We start from the raw sequence: 25,872 nt of genomic DNA, 5'->3' as shown, positions 1-25,872 counted from the left end.
TTTTGATTTGGGAGGAGAGAAGACTGTATGCTAGTTTAAAAGTGGAATAAAATGGTCAGTCTGAGGTAGCTGATAACATACATTGGAACTTTAAAAATAAACCCATTCCTACTGCAACCATGCCAGATGTTGGCTCCCCCTCAACCCCCCCACCCACTTTCTTTAACTTAAAGCCTGGGCAGTCTTCCTGAGTGTCTTTGCTCAAGGCTAGTGTTCTACCACTTGAGCCAAAGCTACACTTCCAGCTTTTTTTTTTCTGTAGTTAATTGGAGATAAGAGTCTCACAGAGTTTCCTTCCTGGCTGTGTTTGAACTGAGATTCTCACATCTCAGCCTCCTGAGTAGCTAGGAGTACAGGTGTGAGCCACCAGCACCTTGCTTTTTTTCCCTCTCCCTCTCTCCCTCCCCTTTCTTTCCTCCCCTTTCTTTCTTCCTTCCTTCCTTCTTTCCTTCCTCCTTTTTATCTTTTCTTTCATCCTCTTATTCCTTTCTTCCTTGAAAAGGGTTAGAATGGACTTTCAGTGGACTCAATGAGAGGTAAAGTAACTTCCAAAGAATAAGCTTCTCTTTAGCACCGATGGGAACCATGACCATGCATAGGTTCCTGACATGGGAAGGACCCTGTGCTGGGATCTTCTAGCTTGGGAATGCACTGAACCTTGGCTTCCACATCCATATGACAGCCAAGTCTCCTCAGAGGATCTCTGAGGGTGAAAGGCATCCTGTGGACATTTCTTCCTGAGCTTAACCATGACTGCTCACATAGATGTCTCATGCATCCTTTCCCAGGGACACTGGAGGGTGGAATTCCTCAGAAATCTCCTCCAGCCAATGCCCAGGTCTGGCGAGCTGTTTCGGATGTCCAAGATGTTGAGGAATCATGGCAGGCACTTCTCAGACACTTTGGAGATGGTCCATTTAATTCATACCTGTCCTCAACCTTTGTCATAACTTCTGTGTGGCAAAATGTAGCAAGCATCGAGCATTATCTTACCTACCTGACAAACTTATTATAACTCTTCTCAGTTCAGTCAGGAAGGACACTCAATCCAGTACAGACCTATTAAGAACCAGTACCTGCTGTTCACTAACACCACTATAGCTCATTATTTGGCAGAAAAAGGAACAAAAACAACTTTTCTTCTTGTATTTTACAGTCCAGTATTATGCAGGATTAAAAAAAAGTACCCCTCTCCAAAAAAGACCTTATAAAAATCCTAGAATTTAAAAGAGGACAGCGGATCTACCCTCTGTGTTAAAAATCAAACTTGAAATAATTTGGGGATTAAAACCTCTAGAATTGATCCACCAGGTCTGATGGTTGTCTTTGGAATGTAGAGAAAGAAAACAGTCAAATTGCTTGTTGTCATTGATGGTCTACTGTGGTATAAAATAAAATTAATGGAGGAGGCAGTTACATAGGAAAGATGGACCATACTACCAAGAAATACAAATCAAAACAACATTGAGATTCCATTGAGATGGCCATTATCAAGAAAACTACAACAAATGCTGGCAGGGATATGGCCAAAAAGGAACTGTATTACACTGTTGGTGGGAATGTAAACTAGTTCAACCACTCTGGAAAGCGGTCAGAAGGCTCCTCAAAAGACTAAACAGATCTTCCCTATGACCCAGCATCTCCACTCCTGGGCATTGATCCAATAAAACACAAACAAGGCCACACTAAAGCTACTACCAGCATAACTATGTTCATTGCAGCATTGTTTACCATAGCCAAGAAATGTAATCAACCCTACTGCCCCTCAGTGAACGAATGGATCAAGAAAACGGTATATATTCTGCTCATCCATTAGGCTTAAAGCTTAATTAACCTCCCAAGAGCTATTTCCTTATGAAAAAATGAATTCTCTGAATCTGTATTTGGTATCTTTTTCCTTTAAAACTTATTCCTTCACCTGACCTGATTTAAAGGGAAATCCGTGGATTAATTCCTGAATGAAACCATTCTTTAACAGAGTCATTTCAGCAGAGTCAGCAGGCTTGGGCAGCCAATGGTGTGGCAGGTTGCTGTTTCTCACAGAAGCTTAGTATCTACCTCAGAAGTTGGTCTTGATTGAAACCATGAGTCTCTTCTCTCCCATAATATTAACTCAAACTTCCTATGCCTTGAGCCATATCTTTCTGTGTTGTTTTGTTTTGTTGGTTTTGTGTGTGTGTGTGCGCTTGCATGTGTGTGTGTGTGTGTGTGTGTGTGTGTGCGTGCGTGCGCACAGGCGCGCAGCAGTCCTGAGCCTTGAACTCAGGACCTGAGCACTATCCCTGAGCTTTATTGCTTAAGGCTAATGTTCTACCATTTGAGCACCACTTCTGGCTTTTTCTAAGTAGTTTATTGGAGAGAAGAGTCTCATGGATTTTCCTGCCCAGGCTGGCTTTGAACCGTGATTCTCAGATCTCAGCCACCTGAGTAGGACTACAGGTGTGAGCCACTAGCACCCAGCCTCTCTGGTTTTTGAACAAAGGTATCTTAGTGTAGGTGAGAAAAAGACTTTTTTTTTATCCTTTCAGGTTTTGTGATTGGAACCTGTGAAAACAGAAAAAAAACAGATTAATGGGAGGAGAGCCTGTGCAGTGTATTTGATGTTAATATTTTTGTGTGGTATGGGGAGTCTTGTAGACTTATATACCATTGTAACAAAGAGCAATAAATTGTGACAAGAGTAAAGAAAAAGAGGGTTGGGGTTAAGAATGGTAAAATACAGGAAAAATGATCAGAAAATCAGAAAATACATGAAGGACACTAATGGTTAAAGAATGTGTGAGCAAAGTTTGTATTGATTCATCTCTGCCTTAATTGCCTCTGATAAGAAGTCTTCTCGTCTTAGTACACTGGGTATTGATGTTCTGATTTTAGGTAGGAAGAGAGCAGAGCCCTTCCTCCACTGCATGTCAGTTGCCTTCAGCATAAAATTGTCAGTATGCCAATTTTGGGTAACCTTCTCAGATTTCCTTCAGTGGAAACATTTTTTTTACATCAATTCTCTTAGGTAACACAGAAGAGGATCAGAAGGCATGTACTCACTGAATTTTCTACCTCTTAAGTGAGAGCTATTATTCTATAGGCCCAGGGTGCAATCATATAAACCACTTGCTTCTACAGGGAAGACAGAAAAACACATATTGACTTTACACTAATGCCATGCAGAAAATACAATTATATTCTAGAGTCATGCTGTCTGACACCGCCTGTGTGGCTAATTGATTCCTTGATTTTTATAGCTCATCAGAATGTAGGTATGCTGGTAAGTATAAACTGTACCAGATTTCAAAGATAGAACCTGATGTAAAGAATATTAAATAGCTCATTAATGATTAAAAACATTGTTCCCAATTGTATTCTGGTTGTATTTCTTTCTGAAATTATTTTGGTTGTATTAATTTCTATAATATTATGAATAATTATATGCCAGTACTGGTGGGGGGGCTTGAACTTGGAGCTTCTGAGCTCTTGCTTACCATTTTCACTCAAGGCTGGCACTCTACCACTTGAGCCACAGCTCTCTTCCCAGACTTTTGGGTGTTGATTAGAAATAAGAATCTCCAAGATTTTTCTGCCTGGGTTGGCTTCACACTGTGATGCTCACACCGTAGCCTCCTGTAGCTAGGATTACAGATATGTGCCACCAATACCTGGTGGTAAAATATTAGTAGAATTAATTTGACCTATTTCTTTTTCACATGTAAAATACGACTTCCAGAAACAGGTGTGGCAGATGTGGCAGGTGTGCATGGTATTTCTGTTGAACAGTGTCATGCTGGAGAACATAGGCTGGAGGTATTTGGAAGGCTTCTCTAGAACTTGGCAATTCAAGTTCAGAACTGAGCAAGTAGAGGAACACAAAGCCCTGGAAGCTAGCGGCAAAGGGCTGGGTGACACTGGAGGGATGATTGGCTTATTTATGCAGAGTGGCAAATCAAGGACTAATAGTTGAGAACTAAATGATAACTGTTAGCAAGAGGGCTCCCTCACAGAGAGCATGGTTGAGATATAAAGGCACTACCATGTCTCACTACCTTATCAGAAATTAGCTGTGGGCCTGGCCACTTCTCTATTTACAAAATAAAAGGAGTGGTTATTGGTGTTCTGGGATTGTTTGTTAAATTTTCTTTCTCTCTCTCTCCTCTCCCTGCAGTGTTTTGAACCAGATGCACTATTACTAATAGCTGGGGGAGACTTCAAAGATCAGTTTAGGGAGGAGGTGGTTCAGAAAGTTTCCCTTCTTCTCCTCTATTACATTATTCATCGGGAAGAGATCTGTTCTTCAAAGCTCAACATGAGTAATAAGGACTATAAGTTTTACCTGCACAGCCTACTGAACCTCAGGCAGGATGAAGATGCCTATTTCCTGTCACTGAATGAGATGGAAGACATCTTAGCTGTCACCAGGCAGTATTTTGACATCCCCAGGAGCCAGGTAAGTAGAGCTAAAATGTTCCAAGATACAGTAATAGAGCTTTATTTATTTATTCTCAGATGTTAAAAAAACAACCTTGTAATAGACATAGATGTTAGCTGTGGGGTGGTAGGTGACCTAATTCTGAGTCCCAAAGTAGAAATGAAATGATTAATTGGAAGATAAGCTTTAGCCAGAAGCTGTGTAGGCCGGTCGGCAGGCAGTGCTGGTGTGTTCTTCTAAGTCTCTGCAAGCACTCAAGTGTGACTCAAGAGTTTATAGTGGTGAAGGGTAAAGTGTCTATTTAACTCTGCCCTTTGGGAAGAAAGCCAAGAGTTTCATGGGTGGATTTATCCTTAGTCATTTCACTGAAGAAACAGCTTGCAAAAGACATTATTTCCGAGAGCCCACACAAAACAAGTCCTTTTGTGGCTTTGATTTGTGTCATGTGTATGTGGTCCATTTACCTGTGTATGTATCTCTTCTCTCCTGGCTCCTACTGTTGGAAATAGGTACCTGTCCTTGTGTTGCTTTTACTGATCTAGAAAAGCTACCCTTTCAATCATGCTTTACTCTTCAGGTTTGCAATAGGAAGTTGCATGAGATAAAGATCTTTGGATATAAAGTTTGTTGTTGTTATTATTATTATTTATTACAATGTTAATGATCAAACCCTAGGCCTTGCACTTCCTAAATAAGTACTCTATCACTGAGGCTTGAACCCTAGCATGATACAATTTATTTTCTAGAAGAGTGAAGTGGATTTTTTTTCTCTCTGCTGTCCCTGACCCTTTTTGCTCAAGACTACTGCACTACCACTTGGCAGCTTTTCTTCCAACATTCTTGGGGGGTGTTAACTGAAGATAGACTCTCCTTCCCAGGCTGGCTTTGAACCTCAGTCCTCAAATCTCAGCCTCCTGAGTAGCTAGGATTATAGGCGTGAATACTGGTGCCCAGTGAAAGCTATATTTTTGAGCCACGTTTTCTGAAAAGAATCAAGGAACCATACCATATGTTGAAGAAGTGTGAAATTTGTAAAACAATACTGGAAATTGTTTTCTTTCTTTTGAAATAATGCATTGATATGCTCAGACAGATTTGGTCCTTGGTCTTAATTTTGATTTCTAAGAGCCTTGTCTCACGCAGCTGTGAAGTCCATGCTTTTATTTTAATTTGTTATTTTCACTCATGAAACTGCTTGCTACTTCTCCAAGTTTATTCCCATTTTCATAACTGGCTTAGAGGTTTGGCTTGATAGTCGATATTTTTGTCTAGAAAGCATGAGGCTCTGTATTCCATTCCCAGCAGTGAAAAACCACAATAATAACTGTTTCCCAACATTTCTGTGAATATTTTCTCCCAAGTTTGCCCATTAGTTTGTAAAAAGGGTACATCAAATGGGTACTTTTTATTCTTTGTCCTGAGTTACAAGAATTAACTATTGACACAGTCACATTCTTTTGATTCCTGTTTAGATAAATCTACTCTCTCTGTCTCCCTCCCCACCCCCTCAATTCCTAGTGAGCTTAGAATAGTGTGTGGCTCACAACAGGCATTCAATTCAATACACATTTAATAAACAAATGAAGATACAAGTAGCTACGAGGTAAAATTCTCTCAGATACCCATAATTTAATTGGGAAAAAACAATATACCACTGAAAAAGATCCCATGTCACAGGACACAGATATTTTATGACTTGTGACTTGAAGTGGTTACTCACTCAGCTTAAGACAAAAAGAGGAAAAGGAAGGGAAGGTTTCTTACAGTGACAAAAGCAGGAAAGCCAGGCTGAAGGCAAGACAGGGAATGCAGATATGAAAATCATGAGCCTGTTGCTGTCTTGAAAGGATAGAGAAATGAACAGGTGGAAACAGAGCAGGAGATCACCCTGTACAAGCACATCTGTAGGAGAGTAATGAAAAGATGGGGTTACAGGATGGGAGGATTTAGGGGGTCAGAACGTTCAGGGTCATGGCAGATAAAAGCGGCCTTTCTCAAATCATGAGCCAGAGATAGGAGAATGTTGACAGTTATTCCCACAGACAATTCAATCTGCTATTAGAAAAATGATTCACTGTTCTTTGGGAGAACCCCTGGAAATGTCTTCTTCAAAATGACCTTGGAAGTTAAATTTTGCCCTTCACTCTACATCTGATTTCAGTGTATGGGAGTGAAGAGGTTGCAGAAAACATCTGGGATCCTGGGTAGTGATGGTGCTGATGAACACACGCTTCCTCAGCTGGCGGAGACCATCATCGCCCTGTCTCTCCAAGGGGTTTGTCTGGGACGGAGGCACCTGCCTTCCCCAGACTATTTTACAGAATACATCTTCAGTTTCTTGAATAGTCCAGATGGCCTCCATCTATCAGGTGAGGATGGTTTTCATAAAATTCACTTCCAAGTCACATTTACCCAATACATTGTGTCAAAACACAAAGGCTGAAGCATTTTGATAATGAGGTATAGTGTTGTATGCTCGTTGGTTGGGTCTTAGTATGTAGCCCAGGATGGTCTTATTCTTTTTATGTAGTCCAGGATGAACTCAAACTTGAGATCCTTCTGCCTCAGCCTCCTGAGCCCTGGAATGAGAAGTGTGTGCACCCATGCCCAGAGCATGGAGCAAGAGAGTGCAGATGGCCTTGCAGGGCAAACATACTATAAACTTCTGTAATGTGAGGCATAAGCATGGCCCACTTCTGTAGTGATGGGATGGTGGATGGAGAGACAGGTGGAGAGATGTGATGGTATGCCATGAAGACTAAGTAGTCACTTTCCAATTTAGTACTTAATGCTGGAACAGAGGTGGCCAAGTGTCTAGTAGAATGATGTGAAAGTACTCAAAGTGGTTTAAGAAGGTTGATACCAGCTTGCATAGGATCATCGATGTAGGACATTTAATTTTAAGTAGAGTGACGTGAGTTGTTCATGGTTGCAGCCTTCCTGATGACCAGCTTTTGGGGGAGGTGGGAGTGAATGAGATATCACGGATGGAGCAGAATGTTTGCTTTGCACATTTCTTTGCACTTACTTGATAAACAGATCAATGCTTTATTTTTCAGGTCTGCGTTCAAGTGGCCAGACAGGGCATTTTCTAAAGCATCTTATTACCAATATCACAACTAGCATGTTAATGATTTCTTAATGTCATACCCACATTGAATGTTCACGTTTTACTGATTTTTAAAATGTGATTATTTTTTAAGTTGAATCATGATCCATACAAAAGTCTAGGAATTGAATGTTGTTGGTAGATTTCTTAGGTGTCATTTATTGATTGATTGATTGATTTTTGGTCGGTCGTGGGGCCTGAACTCTAGGCCTGGGCGCTCTCCCTCATTCTTCAACCCAAGGCTAGTGCTCTACCACTTGAGCTATAGCACCACTTCCAGCTTTTTCTGCTTTTGTGGTGCTGAGGAATCGAACTCAGGGCCTCATGCATGTGAGGCAAGCACTCTACCACCAAGCCACCTTCCCAGCCCCTCTTAGGTGTCTTTTATAAATGTTCTTCTTCTCCATCCCTTTGTTTTGTCTAGTTTGTTGCAAATTATATTTGGGGGAAGATAAAGGTGATTGTTTAGCATTTGGACTTTGTGATTGCACTGACAGTTACTTAATCTATGTCTTATGCCATGAATTTCATGTATGATGGTTGTTGTATGAAGGCCTTATTAGTTGTAAGCTGTTCATTTGGGAGTATGGATTTATAGTTGATGACATCCACCAGGAAGTATTGTCTCCCTTGTGAGAAGTTACAGGCTTTTAATGACCATTGTCTGAATTGATTTATTTTGGAGGTCTTACAAAATCCAGTTCTCTCAATTCTGTTTTATTTCTTGGTATTATAATTCTATGTGAGGGCTAGGAAGGTGGTTCAGTGGTAGAGTGCTTGCCTTGCATGCATGAGGCCCTGGGTTCGATTCCTCAGCACCACATAAGCAGAAAAAGCCGCAAGTGGTGCTGTAGCTTAAGTGGTAGAGTGCTAGCCTTGAGCTGAAGACTGAGGGACAGCACCCAGGCCCAGAGTTCAGGCCTCACAACCGGCAAAATAAATAAATAAATATAATTCTGTGTGAAAAAAACTTATCATTATTACTTTATTAATGTTCCTAAGGGAAATAATTGATATATTTATTGGTACTTTGTCAGTTTCCAAAATAATATACAACTCCTGTGCATCTTTCAAATGGGAACAGTGAAAAATTTAAAACATTATAATTTCATATCTCTGTTTATTATTATTATCCTATTAAAGCTTAGATTATTCCTCCTTTGACCAGTGGAATCTTATTCAAGTTGGTCTTAAGTTGCTGTGACAAAAACCAATAAAATATTTTATAATTCCCTTGCTTTCCTATCAAACAACATATTCTAGGTTCATCCTGTAAATTTCCTGCCCAGACAGAAACATTATTTTTTATACTTTTTATTGTAAAAATACTGTACAGAGGGGTTAGAGTTACATGAACAAGGTGTCTTCGTCCCAGACAAACCCCTTGGAGAGACAGGGCGATGATGGTCTCTGCCAACTGAGAAAGCAGGTGTTCATCAGCACCATCACTATGCAGGATCCCAGATGTTTTCTGCAACTTCTTCACTCCCATACACTGAAATCAGATGTAGAGTGAAGGGCAAAATTTAACTTCCAAGGTCATTTTGAAGAAGACATTTCCAGGGGTTCTCCCAAAGAACAGTGAATCATTTTTCTAATAGCAGATTGAATTGTCTGTGGGAATAACTGTCAACATTCTCCTGTCTCTGGCTCATGATTTGAGAAAGGCCGCTTTTATCTGCCATGACCCTGAATGTTCTGACCCCCTAAATCCTCCCATCCTGTAACCCCATCTTTTCATTACTCTCCTACAGATGTGCTTGTACAGGTGATCTCCTGCTCCTGGTCACAATTTTGTATTAGCATCTAACTTTCTTTTTGGCTTTCGTAAATGAGTTTTTCTTCCAATGTATCATCCAATTGATATTTGTATAAATAACTTTGTAACCTGCTCTGTGATTATTTTAAAATTATTGCTTTGGTTTTATTATGAAATATATAAATGTAGTTTATATTTTATATTGAATATATAACATAAATTACATACATACAAATTGTATATACATATATAATATAAATTGCATATACATGTAAATTGCATTCTCGCCAAACAATATAGCTTTGATTATTAATTGTTCAAATTATTTTTGCATTGTTTTTCTGATGATTTTATATATATATATATATATTCCTATTCTCTCCAACCAGTATAGCTTTTCCTCTTTGCAATTATTGTGTGTTTTAAATCTGCTTGCATTGATTATTCATCTCATTATTATGTTAAGCTGAGAGGTGATCAGCATTGTTCTGTCTGAAGGTGAAGGTAAAACCTGCACTCTTCATTAAGTGTAGAGAACAAATGAGCAAGACATATTTAAAATATTTTGCATTAATCTACATTTTTATATATTCCCCATGCTTATATAGTCCCTATTTCCAAATAGGAAATTCAACTCAAAAGGTAATTTTGGGTTTTATTTTGAGCCTGAAGCACTTCATTTGGCTCTGGGCACTGGTGGCTCACACCTGTAACCCTAGCTGCTCAGGAGGCTGAGATCTGAGGATTGCAATTCAAAGACAGCCTGGGCAGGAAAGTCCATGAGACTATCTCCTATTATTCACCAGAAAGCCAGAAGTGGCACTGTGGCTCAAGTGGTAGCCTTGAGCTAAAGAGCTCAGGGACAGTGCCCAGGCCAAGAGTTCAAGCACTACAACTGACAAAAACAAAACAAAAACCAAAAAACTTCATTTGGATTTTTTTGTAACACAGGTCTGGTAACAATGACATTCACTGGATTTCTTTTTTCTCCAGTTGATTTGGTGGGATTATTTTTCAGATATAACTTAACTGACTCATGACTTTTTTCTCTTATTTTCTTTGACAATAGCATTCCTCTACCTCTTTGTCTTCATTATTCACATCTGACTCAGCCATGAACAATGGTGGTGATGACTTATTTTTCTCTTGCTGCGTTTAGAATTTTATCGTGGTCAGATTTTTGTTGTCTGGGTGGAGATCTTTTTTTATATTTATCCTTCTTGGTGTTAGATGAACTTATTGAGCATATTGATTAAGATTTTCTGTCACACTTCGAATATTCTTAGGTGTGATTTACTATATGTTTTCTTATTCTTGTTTTTCTGTGACTCTTAATACATATATGCTGATAGACTTGTTGTTATTCCATAGGGTTTTGAGATATATTCAGGTTCTGGTTTTTTTTTCTTTCCATTTTTCAGGATGGATTATTTTTGCTAATCTCTCTTTGTGTTCTTGATTTTCTTTTTTTGTTTTTGTCCTAGTAGGTTGGTAGATCTCACCTCCATAGCTGGAATAATATCCCAGTTGTCGTTTTTTGCTCATTGCTGGGATAAGGTATGCTAACTGGTTTGATACAGCGTTGGAAGGACATGACTGGCAGTTTAGATGAAAGTCTGTGCCAATACGATTCCTTTATTTCCAAATTTAAGCAACAAAGGGATCAGCAGAAACCGTTCCCAAGCAAGTTTTACCTGGAACTTACTAGAAATAAAATTTAAATTTGACCAATAAGTTGAGTTAATTCATCCATCTATGAGTCTGACTGTAACTTTTGCAGAGGATTAAATCTATATTGACAAAAAAATGAGTAAATTCTGGTGAAAGTTTGAAATAGTAATTGATTAAACAATCTAATTTTTATATTATATAGCATTTTAAGGTACTGATTAAGATTGACAGCTTTGTAAATGTCCCTAAAGCCTTTTTAAATTACAATGTGAAACATATGCACAAGGTTGCTAGGTGTGGTATTATTAATTTAAGGCTGCCTAATGGATATAATTTCCTCCTCAGCTTTGTATCCGGTGGTTTACATACTTACTTAAAAAGTGACCTAATACGTGACCATTTGAAGAACCCTGACATAAACAAACACTTAAATGAATGTGGACTTAGTTACTACTTGGTTTTACATCAGTGTAGTAATCTTGACCTTAGGCAAATCCTTTCTGTAAAAATATGTAGTAAACCTTGACACATTTGTTAGTACCAATATTTTAAGACTTCCTCTGCTCACTCTGTCTCTTTCTCTCTTTTTTTTTTGTCTGTTGAGTCAGATAACTCTTGGTTGCAGTGATAACAGTTTTTAATCTGGAATTCTAGTAGCAAATGACATGTATTTGCCCAATACTTGATAGAATAATGGAAGGGCAGTGTGTCAGGATGACACAGAGTATCTTAAAGTTTAAGATGAATGAAACCATTTGGTCCATGATATTCTATCATTAAAAAAAAATTGTCAACAGCAAACATAATTTCTGCTCTTAATCATAGGTAACCAAGAATAGAATATTTTTAGAAAAACCTTGTTAGAGAACAAGGCTTACAATCATATACAAATTGACCTTTGCACACTCTCTAGGTGGGTTTTGCTTTGTTTGAGATCTTTTAAGGAGAATGGATGAGTGGGACCCCTATCAGGATTTCTGCCCTCATCCAGGAGAGAAAGCCTAGACTTTTTAAAAAAAATTATCATTTCTAGAACCTTCTCTCCCCACTCTTTAAGCCATATATTTTATTTATTTGTTTGTTTGTTTGTTGATTTTTGTTGGTCATGCGGCTTGAACTCTGGGCCTGAACGCTGTCCCTCAGTTCTTCAGCTCAAGCCTAGCACTCTATCACTTGAGTCACTGGGCCACTTCCGGTTTTCTGAATGGTTTATCGGAGATAAGATTCTCATCAACTTTCCTGCCTGGGCTAGCTTTGAACTGTGATTCTCAGATTCCAGCCTCCTGAGTAGATAGGATTACAAGTGTGACCTGCTGGTGCCTGGCTTTAAGCCATATGTTTTCATCTTAAATCTGTCTGTGGGGAGCCCTCTGGCACTTTTTTAACTAACTCTCCCTTATTGGAAACTTCTTGTGTAGCCCTGAGAAAAGCAAGAAACACCTGTAAACAGGCCTATGGGAATCCCTCAGAAACTCAGACTGTTGGGGTACCACCTGCAAAAAGGGAACAGAAGAGAGAACGGGCCAATGAGGGTTCACCTTCTGTCTCCAGGAATCACCAGGGTGAAGGTCCCTTTGTCTTTAGGGAGACATCTCTCCCACTCATGTCCCAGTTGTCTGTAGGTAAGACTGCCAGGAAGATGAGCAGCTGAGTTGCACCTATCCGACCAGCGCACCGATGTCTTCCCCTCTGAGTTCCTGCCTGTTGCATTTTGTGTCCCCAGTATTAGCAATCCTGCCAAAATTGGCAAGACTTCATCTCAAATTGTGCTTTGGTCAGAAAGAGGATAGACTAAAGCAAATGAAGCATGGTAAACAGAAGCCAAGAATTTAGAAGCCATGCCTTTGGAAACCTATGTGTACCATCTTTTTGCGCTACAATATTTACACAAGGAAAAAGATAAGAGGATGAGCAGCTCCCTCTATCTGACCCAAGATACTTAATGTGCTCTGAAAACTGAGAAGGGAGAACATGAAAACAACATTCCTTCTTACAAGCAAACACCTGGGAGAATGACCCCTTCCAATTACAGCCCTTGTCTTGAGGATAGACATGTTCTATGGCAGGCTGTATTTTTTTTTCCAGGAAGAGGTGCCCAAACATAATGGTCAGAAATATAAAGCATAGGTCTCCGAGATTCTGATCTTAAGTGATAAAAGTACAACAGCAAGAAGCCAGTAAGAGCAGAGACAAACGCCTGTCTGAACTCAGTGTGTTTCCCTTTGAATCCCTTCACTCTGTCTGTTAAGGGTGTGGCTCTAACCAATTGCTTGCTTGCTTACAAAAGGATGGGAGGACTGGAATTAAGTTTCCTATCAGTAACTGTACAGCCCCAAAGGGCCAGGACTGAGAGGCCTTTTGGAGTCTAATGCCAGACCACCTTATAGAGGGGTTCTGGGAGATGAGACAAGAACATCCAAGACAGGAAAATAAACGAAGATCCAACTGTGGTGGGGACCAGAGGATGGCTGGGTGAATGTCAGAGACAGGCTATAATTTATAGCTCCATTTGAGGAAGTGTGGACTCCATCAGCCCAAGAGAAGTTCAGAGAACAGCACAAACACTATGCTGCTGGGAGACAAAGACAGGGCAGACGTCTCCATGTGGCCTCATACACTGGGTAAAAAATGTCCTTGACTGCTGTTGGGCTGAGAGATGAGAGGCAGAAAAGAGTGGCTTAGATTTTTTTTTAAAGACTAAACCTTAGCCAGGATGCTTTCCTTCAACACTTGAGCTGCTACACAATGCCCAGTCAAGCAAGGTCGGCTCTGGAGACCAGTAGCAGGCTTTCAGTGGGTTCCTTTACCTTCGATTGTCTTCTGCCCCATGATGGGTGCCAAGATGATACACAGCATGATGGATTCTAGTTCTCTGACAATATAGAAATAAACCCAGGAAGGATAACTTACAGTTGTAGGGAGTTTATTTAAAAAAGAGAAAGTAAAGGCCACTCAGGAGAGAGTGAGCAGCGGGACCTGGAAACTGGTTGTCCCAATGGGAACCCCTTTTAAAAACATTGGTATAACCCCAACATCCAGCCTTGATCTGATGAGAGACTCTATGTCCCCATCAAGTATCAGTGCTCAACTTTGTTCCAGATGAAACCTGGGTTTGTCATCTGACTCAGATTTGTCTTGTAGCATGTCTACACTGTGAAGAGATGAAATGGTGGCTTTTCTGAATGTGACCTGTTTATTCTGCATGACAACAGATTTTATATGAAATTTCCAGACCTAGACCAACTCCTCCACATTCTCTGGACCAAAAGCATCTGCATCCAAAAAGATAAAGTGAGTCAACTTCCAAGAAAACAGAACAACATAACACACCAGGACTGGGGCTTCCCTGATGCACTTGGACCAGTGGGCAAAGAGTCAGATGATGATCTAACTTCCTGGGATCAGGTATTTCCATTATCCTACTTATATGATGATTTACTTGTATCAAAGGAAGTCCAGCCATGAAAGTTCTATCGGAGTTCTAGAACATTGAATGTGTAACTATTCTTAAATGTGTAACTATTCTTTTTCAGTGCTATGTTCCTGGGATTCTATTTCCATAAATGGGTTCCTGTAGACATAAGACCAAGGCCATACTATTTTGGTTAAGAATGACCTAGATATATCTATATATACATCTGTTTCCATATATCTGTTTTCTTCCATGGGTTCACATTCAATGCATGAACCACAAATTAGAAAACAGGCATTGAGTATTTATTACATGTTGATCTTCACTGTTGGCATGAGGCAGTTGTTAAGGAAAAATATGCATCTCTCAAGGAGCTCACAAAGCAGTGAAGGATTGAAATAATGCATAAATAATCACAATAATGAGTGAATATTTTAAATTTAGGGTAAATTAGGAAATGATTACGTTGTAGTATGAGCAACAGAAACATACTTATGGAGGGGATGGCTCTGAGAAGGTTTTGGGGAAAAGGTAAAATCTGAGGAGCCAATGATTGTATCTACTTCCGTATTTCCTAAATTTCTGTATTTCCTAGAGAACAATCCATGGTTTAATTCAATGCTTTGGTGTGTGTTTGTGTGTGTGTTCCAATAAAACTTTATTGAAACATCTTGGTGCTTTTCAAGAAGCAAATAAATAATAATTTGGAGAAATACTGGGAATGTACCTTTGGCTACAGCACATTAGGGAATCTGAAGGAATCCATTAGAAAGAAAATGTCTTTAATTGAATGTAGCATTTCTCCAACTTTGACTGTAGAGTCCTCCTCTGCTCTACTTTCTTCAATACTTTATAAATTAATTTTACACAAAAATGGCTTCTAATGTATGGGAGACTTATGAGGTCACAGACACTGAGTTATTTAACCTGCATCACTGCATTATTAGAACAACTACATGATGTTAGCTCATAGTTTTGCTTGCTACAGGTAGTCATAGAGCTCATGAGTAACTGCTTCAGTTCACAGACACCAAAGGCACATACATAGTTGTCTGACACATACTTGGTGTTCTGAACAACTGTTACTATGTGAGAAATGCTAATTTAAATAGGTTTGCTTTCTTTCTTTCTTTCTTCTTGTTGTTGTTATTTGAATCTTAAATAAGCAGCCCTCTTTTGGAATGCAGTCCTGAGCTTTTTCGCTCAAAGTGAGTGCTTTACCACTTTAAGCCACAGCACCACTTCTGGTTTTCTGGTGGTCAACTGAAGATATAAGTCTCATGAACTTTTCCTGCTTGGGCTGGCTTCAAACTGTGATAATCAGATCTCAGTCTCCTAAGTAGGTAGGATGTGTGCCCCTGGTGCCTGGCAACATCTGGTTTTTTTTTCTTTCTTTCTTCCTTCCTTCCTTCCTTCCTTCCTTCCTTTCTTTCTTTCTTTCTTTCTTTCTTTCTTTCTTTCTTTCTTTCTTTCTTTCTTTCTTTCTTTCTTTCTTTTTTTTGTGGTAGTGGGGCCTGAACTCTGGACCTGGTTGCTGTCCCTTAGCAATTCAGCTCAAGGCTAGCACTCTACCACTAGAGCCAGAGCGCCACTTCTAGCTTTTTCTGCTTATGTGGTGCTGAGGAATCAAACCCAGGGCCTCATGCATGCGAGGCAAGCACTCTACCACTGAGCCACCTTCCCAGCCCCAACATTCTGTTTTTTAACAAGTGGTCAAAATGATTCTCAAAGCTATAGATTAGGAATTAATTTTTAAATACATTTCAACGTTTCTATAGAAGTGCTGACATCAATACAAGTACAAACACACACTGATACTTTATGCAAAGGAATAAAGATGACAGGCTAGCTAATATAAAATTTCCCTCTGTTCTCTTCTTTATTAAAAATATGTTATGTTCAAAATTTTATGGAACATATGAATCACTATTAAGACATTTGTGTCAGTGATTCTGGAAGAAATTTAGAACAATGACTTAAATAGCACAGAGGCAGAAAGAAAAGATCACGGGCTTATAATCAAAGAATCAAGAAGCTTATAATCAAACCATCTTCCTCTTTGAAAACATATTCTAAAACTGGAAGCTGTTCTGAGATGAACTACTGTCTTAGGGCAACTTTAAAGACTTGTATTTGTTACGTATTTATGGCTTGTTTTTTTTTTTTTTATAAGCATGCCTAGGTAAGACAGAAAAATGTCTTTAAAAATTAGGTTATGTAGATAATGTTAGTAGAAAATAAGGGGAGAAAAAGTCAATTTTTGTGGAGAAGGCATTAACAGAGGGTAAGCCATTCACCTTAAAATTTTTAAGGTTTTATTGCTTGTGAAAGTACTTGCTCCCAACAAAGGCTGTTTAAATGAGAATATCAAAGATTTCATTATCATATAAAAATCTTAGTTTTGTGACTATAGAACTTACCCCATTAAAAATCAGCAAAACTAGTCAGATGTTAGTGGCTCTATTTGTAATCCTAGCTAATCATAAAGCAAGATCTGACTATTGTGGTTCAAAGCCAGCCTGGGCAAGAGTCCATGAGAGTTTTATCTACAATTAACCAGCCAAAATCTGCAAGTAGAGTTGTGACTTAAGTGACAGAGCACCAGTCTTGAATGAAAAAGTCAAGCAAGAATGAGAGATCTGGGGACTCAAGCCCCAATACTAGCACCAAACAAAATGAAACAAAACAAAATATCACCCCCATTATAACCAGTAGAGCTGGCTAGAACAGCGTACAACACTTTATAGCATAGTATTTTCCGCAGAGAAGAAAGGAGTTAGGAAATAAAGAATACTGAGAACAAAGTTAGCTACTGCAGGCTTTGAATTTAAAATACTCCTTGGACATGAATCAAAGCGTAATTAACTGAAGGTAGCAGGTAGTTGTCACCATGATTTCCCCTGTCCCCTGTGGCCAGAACCCTCCTGTAGCCCTCCATTGGCTCTAGCTCCTCAAGAGCAGTTGGTGGGACATCTTGTTCAGTGCTGAGGTTGTAACTGTGCATATTCTCTCCATCAGACTTGCTTCTCTGCACAGCAGCTGCTGGAGATATTTCTACAAGGCGGCCTTGCACCCATTTCTAAGGAGGACTTTAAACAGCTGAGTCCAGGGATCATTCAACAACTACTGAGCTGCCCTTGTCAGCTATCCAGAGACCAGCGGGCAAAGCTACCACCTACCACTCTGGAGAGTAAGGTTTGGTTCTTTATCAAAAAACACTGTATTTGGGGCTGGGAAGGTGGCTCAGTGGTAGAGTGCATGCCTTGCATGCCAGAGGCCCTGGGTTCAATTCCTCAGCACCACATAAGCAAAAAAAAAAAAAAAAAAGCATTACTTTAAAAAAAAAACACTGTATTTGTCATAAAAATAGCGAATATGGGATTTTACTATATCCAAAGTGCCATTCAAAGCATTTAACGCTTACCAATTCACGTAATCTTGCCAATAATAGAGGCGGTAGGTGTTATTCTTTTTCCATTTTGCACATGAGGAAATGGAGGCATGGAGATATAAGTAATTGATTCAAGGCACCCAATTAGTAAGTATAAATTTACGATTCGAAGCCCGGTCAAGCTGCTCCCATAGATTCATGTTGTTCACCCCATACTATCTTTCAAAGAATGTTCTGTACTTTGCATACAATTTCTATCCATTTATTTATTTGTTTGTTTGTTTACTTTTGGTCGGTCATGGAGCTTGAACTCTGGGCCCGGGCGCTGTCCCTCAGCTCTTCAGCTCAAGGCTAGCGCTCTACCCACAGCACCACTTCCAGCTTTTTCTGTTTATGTGGTGCTGAGGAATCAAACCCAGGGCCTCATGCAAGCAAGGCAAGCACTCGACCACTCAGCCACCTTCCCAGCCCCTAGATCCATTTATTTTATCCTCTATATTTGACTTCATCATTGAGTAACTTAAAAATCCATGGTTGAAAAGTAGCATGGTACACATGAAAACCAACATGAAATCTGAAACACCAGAAGAAGTCATTTTGTTTTGTTGCAAGCTACCCTGTGACCTTAAGAAAATTTTACCACCCCCTCAGTCTGCTTTTACCATCATCACCATCCTCATCACAGTGGGGAACCAGTGGTATACTATACAAGGCATGGAAAATATAAAAGATGAAGGCACATGGAGGAGTGTTCTAGTATATTGGTCTGCTCTGGAAGAGGATTGCCCAGTCCAGGGAGAAGGAAGCCTCCCGGTATGGCTGGCAGAAGTGTACGGATCAATGATTGCCCTCACCTGCCTTCCTCTGAGTCACGGAAGTAGAAAAGTACTCTCGGCAACTTTGCAGGGCACTTCGAACTTGAGATAGGATACCGAGTACAAAGATGTGTGCACTAAATGTAAAGCATCACGTACCTAACACCTCCTCCCACAACGTGGTGGCCTAAGAATAGCCATAACATTTAGTAAAGCAAGAGAGTGACAGAACATGCAACCTCTGAGTGTTGATCTGAGGACCCTAGATATAACCACAGGTGAGGCATATGGGCACATTAACATATAAATCCATGAGTATGCATGAACACATGAATATATATATGTATACATATATACATATATATATATATATATATATATATATGTCTTTCTCTTTGAGCTAGGTTGTAAGGCCCATCATTGTTGAATTGTGCAGCTACTTATCTCTAAGTCACCAGGGATTCTCCAGTAGTGAGTGGCTCACTTGAAGATTTTACGTGAGCAACACCATGCTTGGCCTAAATACCTAAGCCTTCAATATTCACTAGAAAGCAGATGCTTTCAATACAAATGAGCAACTCACCAGTCAGCACTCAATGGTCAACAGTGCTCAAGTAAATGAGGACAGGACTTGGTTCCTCGGAATGATTGTAGGCATACGCGCACTGCCGGCCATAGTGCTTGGTATGCACAAGGCACTTGAAAAAACAGTTTTAATCTTAAGATATATGAAAAAAAGTTGATCACCTTTTCTGAACTTCTAGACCCTTCTAGGAAATAGTCTTCCTGAAAAAAGTCCCAAGGAATATGCACCAGAGAACCTATAAAAAACATTACTTCAGTTTAAAATTTTGCATTATCTAATTGAGGGTAAAGCCTTATGTTGGCCTTTGGGAATCACAGATATGTAAGGTATTGTGTGTAAAAAGGGAGGCAGACACAGATGTTACTAAGGAAATATGAGTCAGTCTGCTGCTGCTTTAACTCAACCCTTAAGTACCAGAGCCAGTTAAGTGTCCAGGATAGATGATTAAGTCTATGTCAGAGTAAAATTTCACACCTATTTTAAGTAGCTGCTCAGGAATGGCTAGGAATTTAATAGATAGGTCAAGTTCTTCTGTAAATAATGAGAAATACTTAAGACAAAACTCATCTGTGAGTCATTTAACACCAACCAAGACAGAAAGGCACCTGTATAAGAGACCTGGGGTAAGTTAGGAGAGTCCATCAACCACAGAAGTCAGAGATTTTGATGCTTTTTCAGGTTGCTCTTCCCACAGAACAGAGAAAATCTGACTCACGTAGGATCTAAGAAGATTTGTAAACTCTAAAATGAGGGAAGCTTCATTTTGCTGCCCACAGGACTAAGAGGAAAGAGCAGTACTGGAAACTCCTGCCCTTCTCCTGAGAAATGTACCCTGATTTGACCTGTGTGTTCTTGCCATTTTATAGTCTTTTGTAGCTACAATAAAAACACAAAAGCCTTGAATTTTATTGGGCAGCCAGGTGTCCAAGTAAAATTTCACATAACGATGTATGAGAAGAGATGGTTGTCATTTCTATCTACAGTTGAACGGAAAAGGAATGGGATGTGAAACTCAGTTGAGCATCTTCCAGGATGTGCTCCTCACATGGCTGGTCTTCCAAAATTAGCATGGAATAAAATAATGGGTAGGTGTAGGACTATTCCAACCGTTAAAATTTAAAAATTTAAATTTTAAAAATTTTAACTGTAGAAATAGGCATTTTATAAAATTTGACTTTTTTCCCCCTCTGGTGCTAAGGTATTGAACTCAAGAATTCTAAGCACATGCTCTTCCCCTTAGCCATTTCTGTTTGTGTTGGTTAGTTGTGTTTGGTTATACTCACATTGTTAGGAGAAAAGGCTCTAGAGCTTGTGTACCATATGAATGTAAGAGTTGATTAAATCTACTGATGAATATCCCTCTCTTTCCCCATTGAGGTTTCCTAGCAACAGAGAAGAGGCAGTGACAGGGAGGGATAAAAATCTGAAAATTTCCTGCTGTTTTTGGTAAACTATCATCTCTCTTTTAATATTAGATCCTTGTACAATGTAGGCCTTAGGGTCAACAGAATGCTTATTGCATATACATGCTTATTGCATGTTCCTAGTACCATTGTATGATCTAAAGTAAAGAGTGAACTTCCAAAAGAATGACAAGTATGGTAAAAAAGGAATATTTTCTATTGCAAGCAGATACTTTCATAAAAACAGCAATAGCTGAATGATTTGATTTACTTTATGTATAGTCACTAGATAAAAGGGCAGTTTAGGCAGGCACCCATGGCTCATGCATCTAATAGTAGCTGCTTAAGAGGCATAGATTGGAAAGATTGTGTTTTTGAGGCCAGCCTGGCAAAATGTGCACAAGACTTCATCTCAACCAATAGGTAAGCACAGCGGTATAAAGGTGAGATTGGAGGATCATAGCTTTAGGCCAGTCACATCCAGAAAAGGCTGGATGTGGGGATATACACTTGTCATTCTAGCTGTAGTAGGAAGAGTAATAAATAGGAGGGTTTTGGTCCAGTCAATTCTGGGCAAAAAGCTAGATCTTAGCTCCAAATTAATGAGAACAAACAAGGTTAGAAGTCTGCCTCAGTGGTAGAATGCCTACCTAGCAATCATGAAGTCCTGAGAACTGCCTCTGAAAATGAGAAATTATATTTAACTTCCCTCATTGTTTGTTGTCCAGTTTGTCATGACTTGTTGGTAATTTCTAAATAAGCAGAAAACAGAGTATTTGTTCGGAATATCTGCATTCCACTAAAAATGACAGCTGAATAACTCCAGCCCCATCTCACTCATGTTTGTCAGTAAAGTTATTTCCTTTCTCTCATTGAGTATATTATCTTCCATTTCTCCCTTTATTTCCTCCCCCTTTATATTTTGTGTGTGTGTGTGTGTGTGTGTGTGTGTGTGTGTGTGTGTGTGTGTTTGCTTTTATTGAATAATCTTAAACATTTTACTTTTCTAGAGACATGTATGTGATTTAAGTGGTAGATCACTTGGTTTAGCAAGCATGAGGTCCTGGGTTTAAACTCCATTACTGCCAATAATAATAATGATAATGATCATCATCATAAATAATCACAACAACAAAGAAAGGAAAACATTTTCTGTATTAAAAAGTACCTGGAAGTCTAGGAACAGGAAATAAATTTCAAGAGCTATAAAAATGTACAATAACCTAAAATCTAAACTGTTCACAATTATTATATCACCCATTCTCATTCATTGGTGCATTTTCAGTGATAAATGCATCATTTTAACCATTGAGAATGATAATCACTTTTTTTTTTTACTTTTTTTTTTGCCAGTCCTGGGGCTTGAACTCAGGGCCTGGGCACTGTCCCTGAGCTTCCTTTGCTCAAGGCTAGCACTCTACCACTTGAGCCACAGTGCTGCTTCCAGCTCTTTCTGTTTATATAGTACTGAAGAATAAAACCCAGAGCTTCCACGTAATTGTAACTCCTCTGTATGGTATTCTCAAAATAATAATTAAAAACAAAAAAACCTCAGAAAGAGAGAAGAGGAATGTGAGTAAAAGACAGAACATCTTACAATAAGCAAAAGGAAAGAAATGTAAATATCACCTGGAAGAAATAATTGTATTATCAAAGCTTTTAGAATTGTATTGTCAAAGTGTATAGAATTCACAAACTTTATAGACCATGATAATGACAATTTGCCTTGTGAAGGTTAAAATGTTTGTGACTTCAACTAAATATCACTATTCCACAATTCTCTGAAATAAGAGAAATTTAGGTAATAATAAAAACCTCAGAAAGTGTCAAAATAAAAAAACACCCAGGGCTTCTTGCATGGTAGGTACACACTCTTAGCACTGAACCACATTCCCAGCCGCATAATAATCACTCTTTGAGATTACAAATAGACTTTACAATATTCACAAGAAAGTTCATCTGAGGTTTGTACTCATTTTGTATGAAAGCCAAGCTCCACATGGAACCAAACTCCATGTCCCCTCTTTACTTCCTTGCTTGGGAAGGGTTAAAAATGAAATTACAGAGTGGGGTTCACATCTACTGTCACTGGAAGTAATGATTTTAAGAGAGACATACTCATTTTGTTGGGAATGGGAAGTATGTGAGCTTTCTGCTTGCCAAAGTGATTTCTTTCTTTCTTGTTTTTGGTAGAGTTTCATCAAGATAGTGTCAAAGCAACAGGTTAAGAAAAGCCTTGTTATAGTCATTGCTGTAACAGAACGCTATAGATAGAGGGGTTTATGAACAACAGAAGTTTATTCCTCACAGTCCTGGAGGCTAGCAGGTGTCAGGTGAGGGTCCATTTCCTAGTTCATAAATTGGTATCTTCTCCACCTTGTGAAGGAAAGAATTTGGGTCTCTTCTGCCCAATTCTTTTTTTTTTAATTGCTGTTTCGAAGGTGATGTACAGATGGGTTACAGTAACATAAGTCAGGTAAAGAGTATATTGCTTTTTTGACAATGTCACCTTTTCCCTCACTCTCTTCCAGTGTTTCCCATCCATCCCCACCTACAAGTTGTATAGTTCACTTTCAACATAGTGTCTACTAACATAGTGTCTAGTGAGTATCATCACTGTGTTTGTTCACCCTTTGTCCCATCATTTCTGCCTCCCCCACCCCTGCTTGCCTTCCCAAAGACAAATAAATGGAAAAGCAAGACTACAAAGAAAAGAAAACGTAAACAGCAACAAAAAATTCTCCTTTTTCCATTTCTTGGAGTTTATTCTGATAAATGTTATATTGTATGATCAGATGCACTGTGCCTTTGATACTCCTCTTACCCTTCTTTGGTCTCACTGTGTGTGAATGTCTAGAGTCCTGCATAATTTACCATGTTCCAATGTGTATTAGATCTAGCTTCCATATATGAGAGAAAACACGTGTGGTTTGTCTGAGTTTGGCTTACTTCACTTGATATGATTTGTTCTAGGTTCCTCCATTTCCCTGCAAATGACATAATGTTATTCTTTCTAATGGTTGTGCAAAATTCCATTGTGTCTATGTGCCACTCATCTCCTGAAGGGCATTTGGGCTGTTTCCACAACTTGTCTATTATGAATAGTGCATCAATGAACACGAATGTGCAGGTGTCTTTACAGAATCCTCTGACCCCATTCTTGGAGGGGGATATGAACACTCAGACTGTAACAAGTCTGTCCATTCTTTTCTTCCTATATTAAAATTTTACTCCATATAAAACTTAGAAAACAATGCCACGTCCTAGTGAAATGTTCCTGTGAGACTGATTGTTCTAGCATTTTTAGGAGCTCCGGCAGAAATGGACAATGATGTGCCCTGACGTTTGTGCTATCTCCTCTGACTTAGAATATGGCTACAGCACAGTGGCTGTGATACTTCTCACGCTGGGCTCCATGCTTGGGTCCGTGCTGGTCCTTTTTCACGGCTGCCAGGACAACTACAATCTGATTTTACAGCTGTTCGTGGGCTTGGCTGTTGGAACACTCTCTGGGGACGCTCTGTTTCACCTCATACCACAGGTAATTGTTTGTTTTTTTCCATTTCAGATGGGTGGTAAAGAGTTTCTATTTACATGTAAACCCTGGAGGTATCTGTGCAAAATTCTGCAGTGACTTCAATAAATAGGGAAATATTTTATTTGGGAAAACATTATTTGTCTGCAACTTCTCAGCACTTGGAAGAGAGAAGAAAAGACCAAATATTAAGTTCACTACAGGCTATTCGTGTTTATAAGATTTTAAAAGAGGGAAAGTGTTGGGTCTTCATTCCTATGAAATAAGATTCAGCAAACAAGTGCTAATTGTCTCTCAATAAAAATCACCAAGGGTGTGAGACGTTGTGCTGCTTTTTCTCCCACATCAGATCTATTCTCTTCTTCTCTTCTCATTTTCTGCCCCAGAAGTTTATATCTCCTCTGTTCTCCCGCAGACTGGAATTTTGATTGGGTTCAGCCACTAGGAAGTCAAAGAAAAAAAAATCCAAGAGGAGAGGAGAGCCAGACCAGGATGTTTCTTTGCAGCTCTCCCCTGGCTCTGACATCTGCTCTAAACATAGCTGGCTTGATCTCAGACTAGAGCTACAGGCCCTGTCCTCAACTCTTTTTCAGTCACTGAGCTTCAGTGAGAACATTGGTTGGAAACCAAAGTCCTAAGCCAGAGACTCAACTCCAGAGTTTCCAATATGTCAGGTGTAGCCTTTCACCTCTCATTGCCAATTTACTAATGGCCATAAGGGCAGAAGTATGCAACCCATCTTCAAGGTACAGACATGAACTCAATGTTTACATATAAGCCTTGGGGCAGGAGGTGAGAGGCACACCATGGTATGGTATGGAATGGAATTACTCTCCTTATGGAAGTATCTGTCCTGTGAAGCTCTGCTGTTTGGTGAAGGTAATTTTGTTCTCTTGCCATAAAAGTGCTGTCACTCAGTTCTGTTGCCCCTGGCGTGCAAAAGAAGAGAGACTTGGAGAGAAGAGGGACTCGGAGGCAAAATGGAGTTGGGATGCTCAAGTTTTATCCTGCTTTGGTTCATTTGGGCGCCCAAGTAAGGGAAGCAATGCTTTGCAGCAAAGGCAGTTTCTAACTACCTGCAATGGTTTCCACTACCTTTTAGCCCTACGGGTAGTAATGGTGTCCTGGGTGGCTGGTCTCTGCTTCATTATCCCTGTTCATGCACTTCACCCTCCCTGGACCTCATCCAAGCCCCTCAGTGGTTCTCTTTCTTTTATATGATTTTATTTTTAAAATATTCTTTCGTAATTGTACAAAGGAGTTGCCATCTAACAAAACAGTTTCTGAATACAATATACGTTGATCAGTGTCACCCCTTTCAAGATTCTCACCCATCCATTCCCTACCAATCCCTTCCCTCCCTTTTCTTAATTTTGTAGGCTCTGCATTGGATTCTTGTCTGCCTTTTCTCCCTCATCTGAATTCTCTTAAGACAAATATAAGCACCGCAGAGCTGGCCCTTTATGGAAGCTTTCTGAGGATGTGTATTGATCAGAAATGAAAGCACATGCATGTGGGATGGTAAAAGAGTTCAGAGGGAAGACTCTGCAGATGTTCTTGATCTCCTCTGAGATCTCCCAATGTGGGCGGAGACGATGGATCAATGCTCCTGCCTCTTTGGAAATGTGAGCTGTAAAAATTTCCACAAGTCTCTGGCAATTTCCTACAACCTTACAGGGTCACTGTTATTGCTTAGAGGCTCAATAATTACTTGATGTTCTGAAAAAAAATCATAAAGTGAATGTTGGGGAAAATAAAACAAGCCATTATTAGT

At 39.4% G+C, this 25,872-nt stretch overlaps 1 protein-coding gene across 3 annotated transcripts in view; it reads left to right on the top strand.

Moving 5' to 3' along the window:
• Nucleotides 1-25,872, top strand: part of Slc39a12 (solute carrier family 39 (zinc transporter), member 12) — a 61,428-nt gene that overhangs the window by 2,285 nt on the left and 33,271 nt on the right. For all 3 annotated transcript variants that reach the window (XM_013014649.1, XM_013014648.1, XM_013014647.1), the window contains exons 2-6: nt 4,154-4,435; nt 6,579-6,786; nt 14,189-14,361; nt 17,387-17,558; nt 23,932-24,104. In XM_013014649.1, coding sequence (XP_012870103.1) covers nt 4,154-4,435; nt 6,579-6,786; nt 14,189-14,361; nt 17,387-17,558; nt 23,932-24,104 — 1,008 coding nt within the window. The remainder of the gene's footprint in view (nt 1-4,153; nt 4,436-6,578; nt 6,787-14,188; nt 14,362-17,386; nt 17,559-23,931; nt 24,105-25,872) is intronic.

Source organism: Dipodomys ordii, unplaced genomic scaffold (assembly GCF_000151885.1).
Source record: "Dipodomys ordii isolate 6190 unplaced genomic scaffold, Dord_2.0 Scaffold24, whole genome shotgun sequence".
In the NCBI taxonomy this organism is placed as follows: domain Eukaryota; kingdom Metazoa; phylum Chordata; class Mammalia; order Rodentia; family Heteromyidae; genus Dipodomys; species Dipodomys ordii.
Note: the sequence above shows the minus strand (reverse complement) of the source record. Positions and strands in the feature narration are given on the sequence as shown.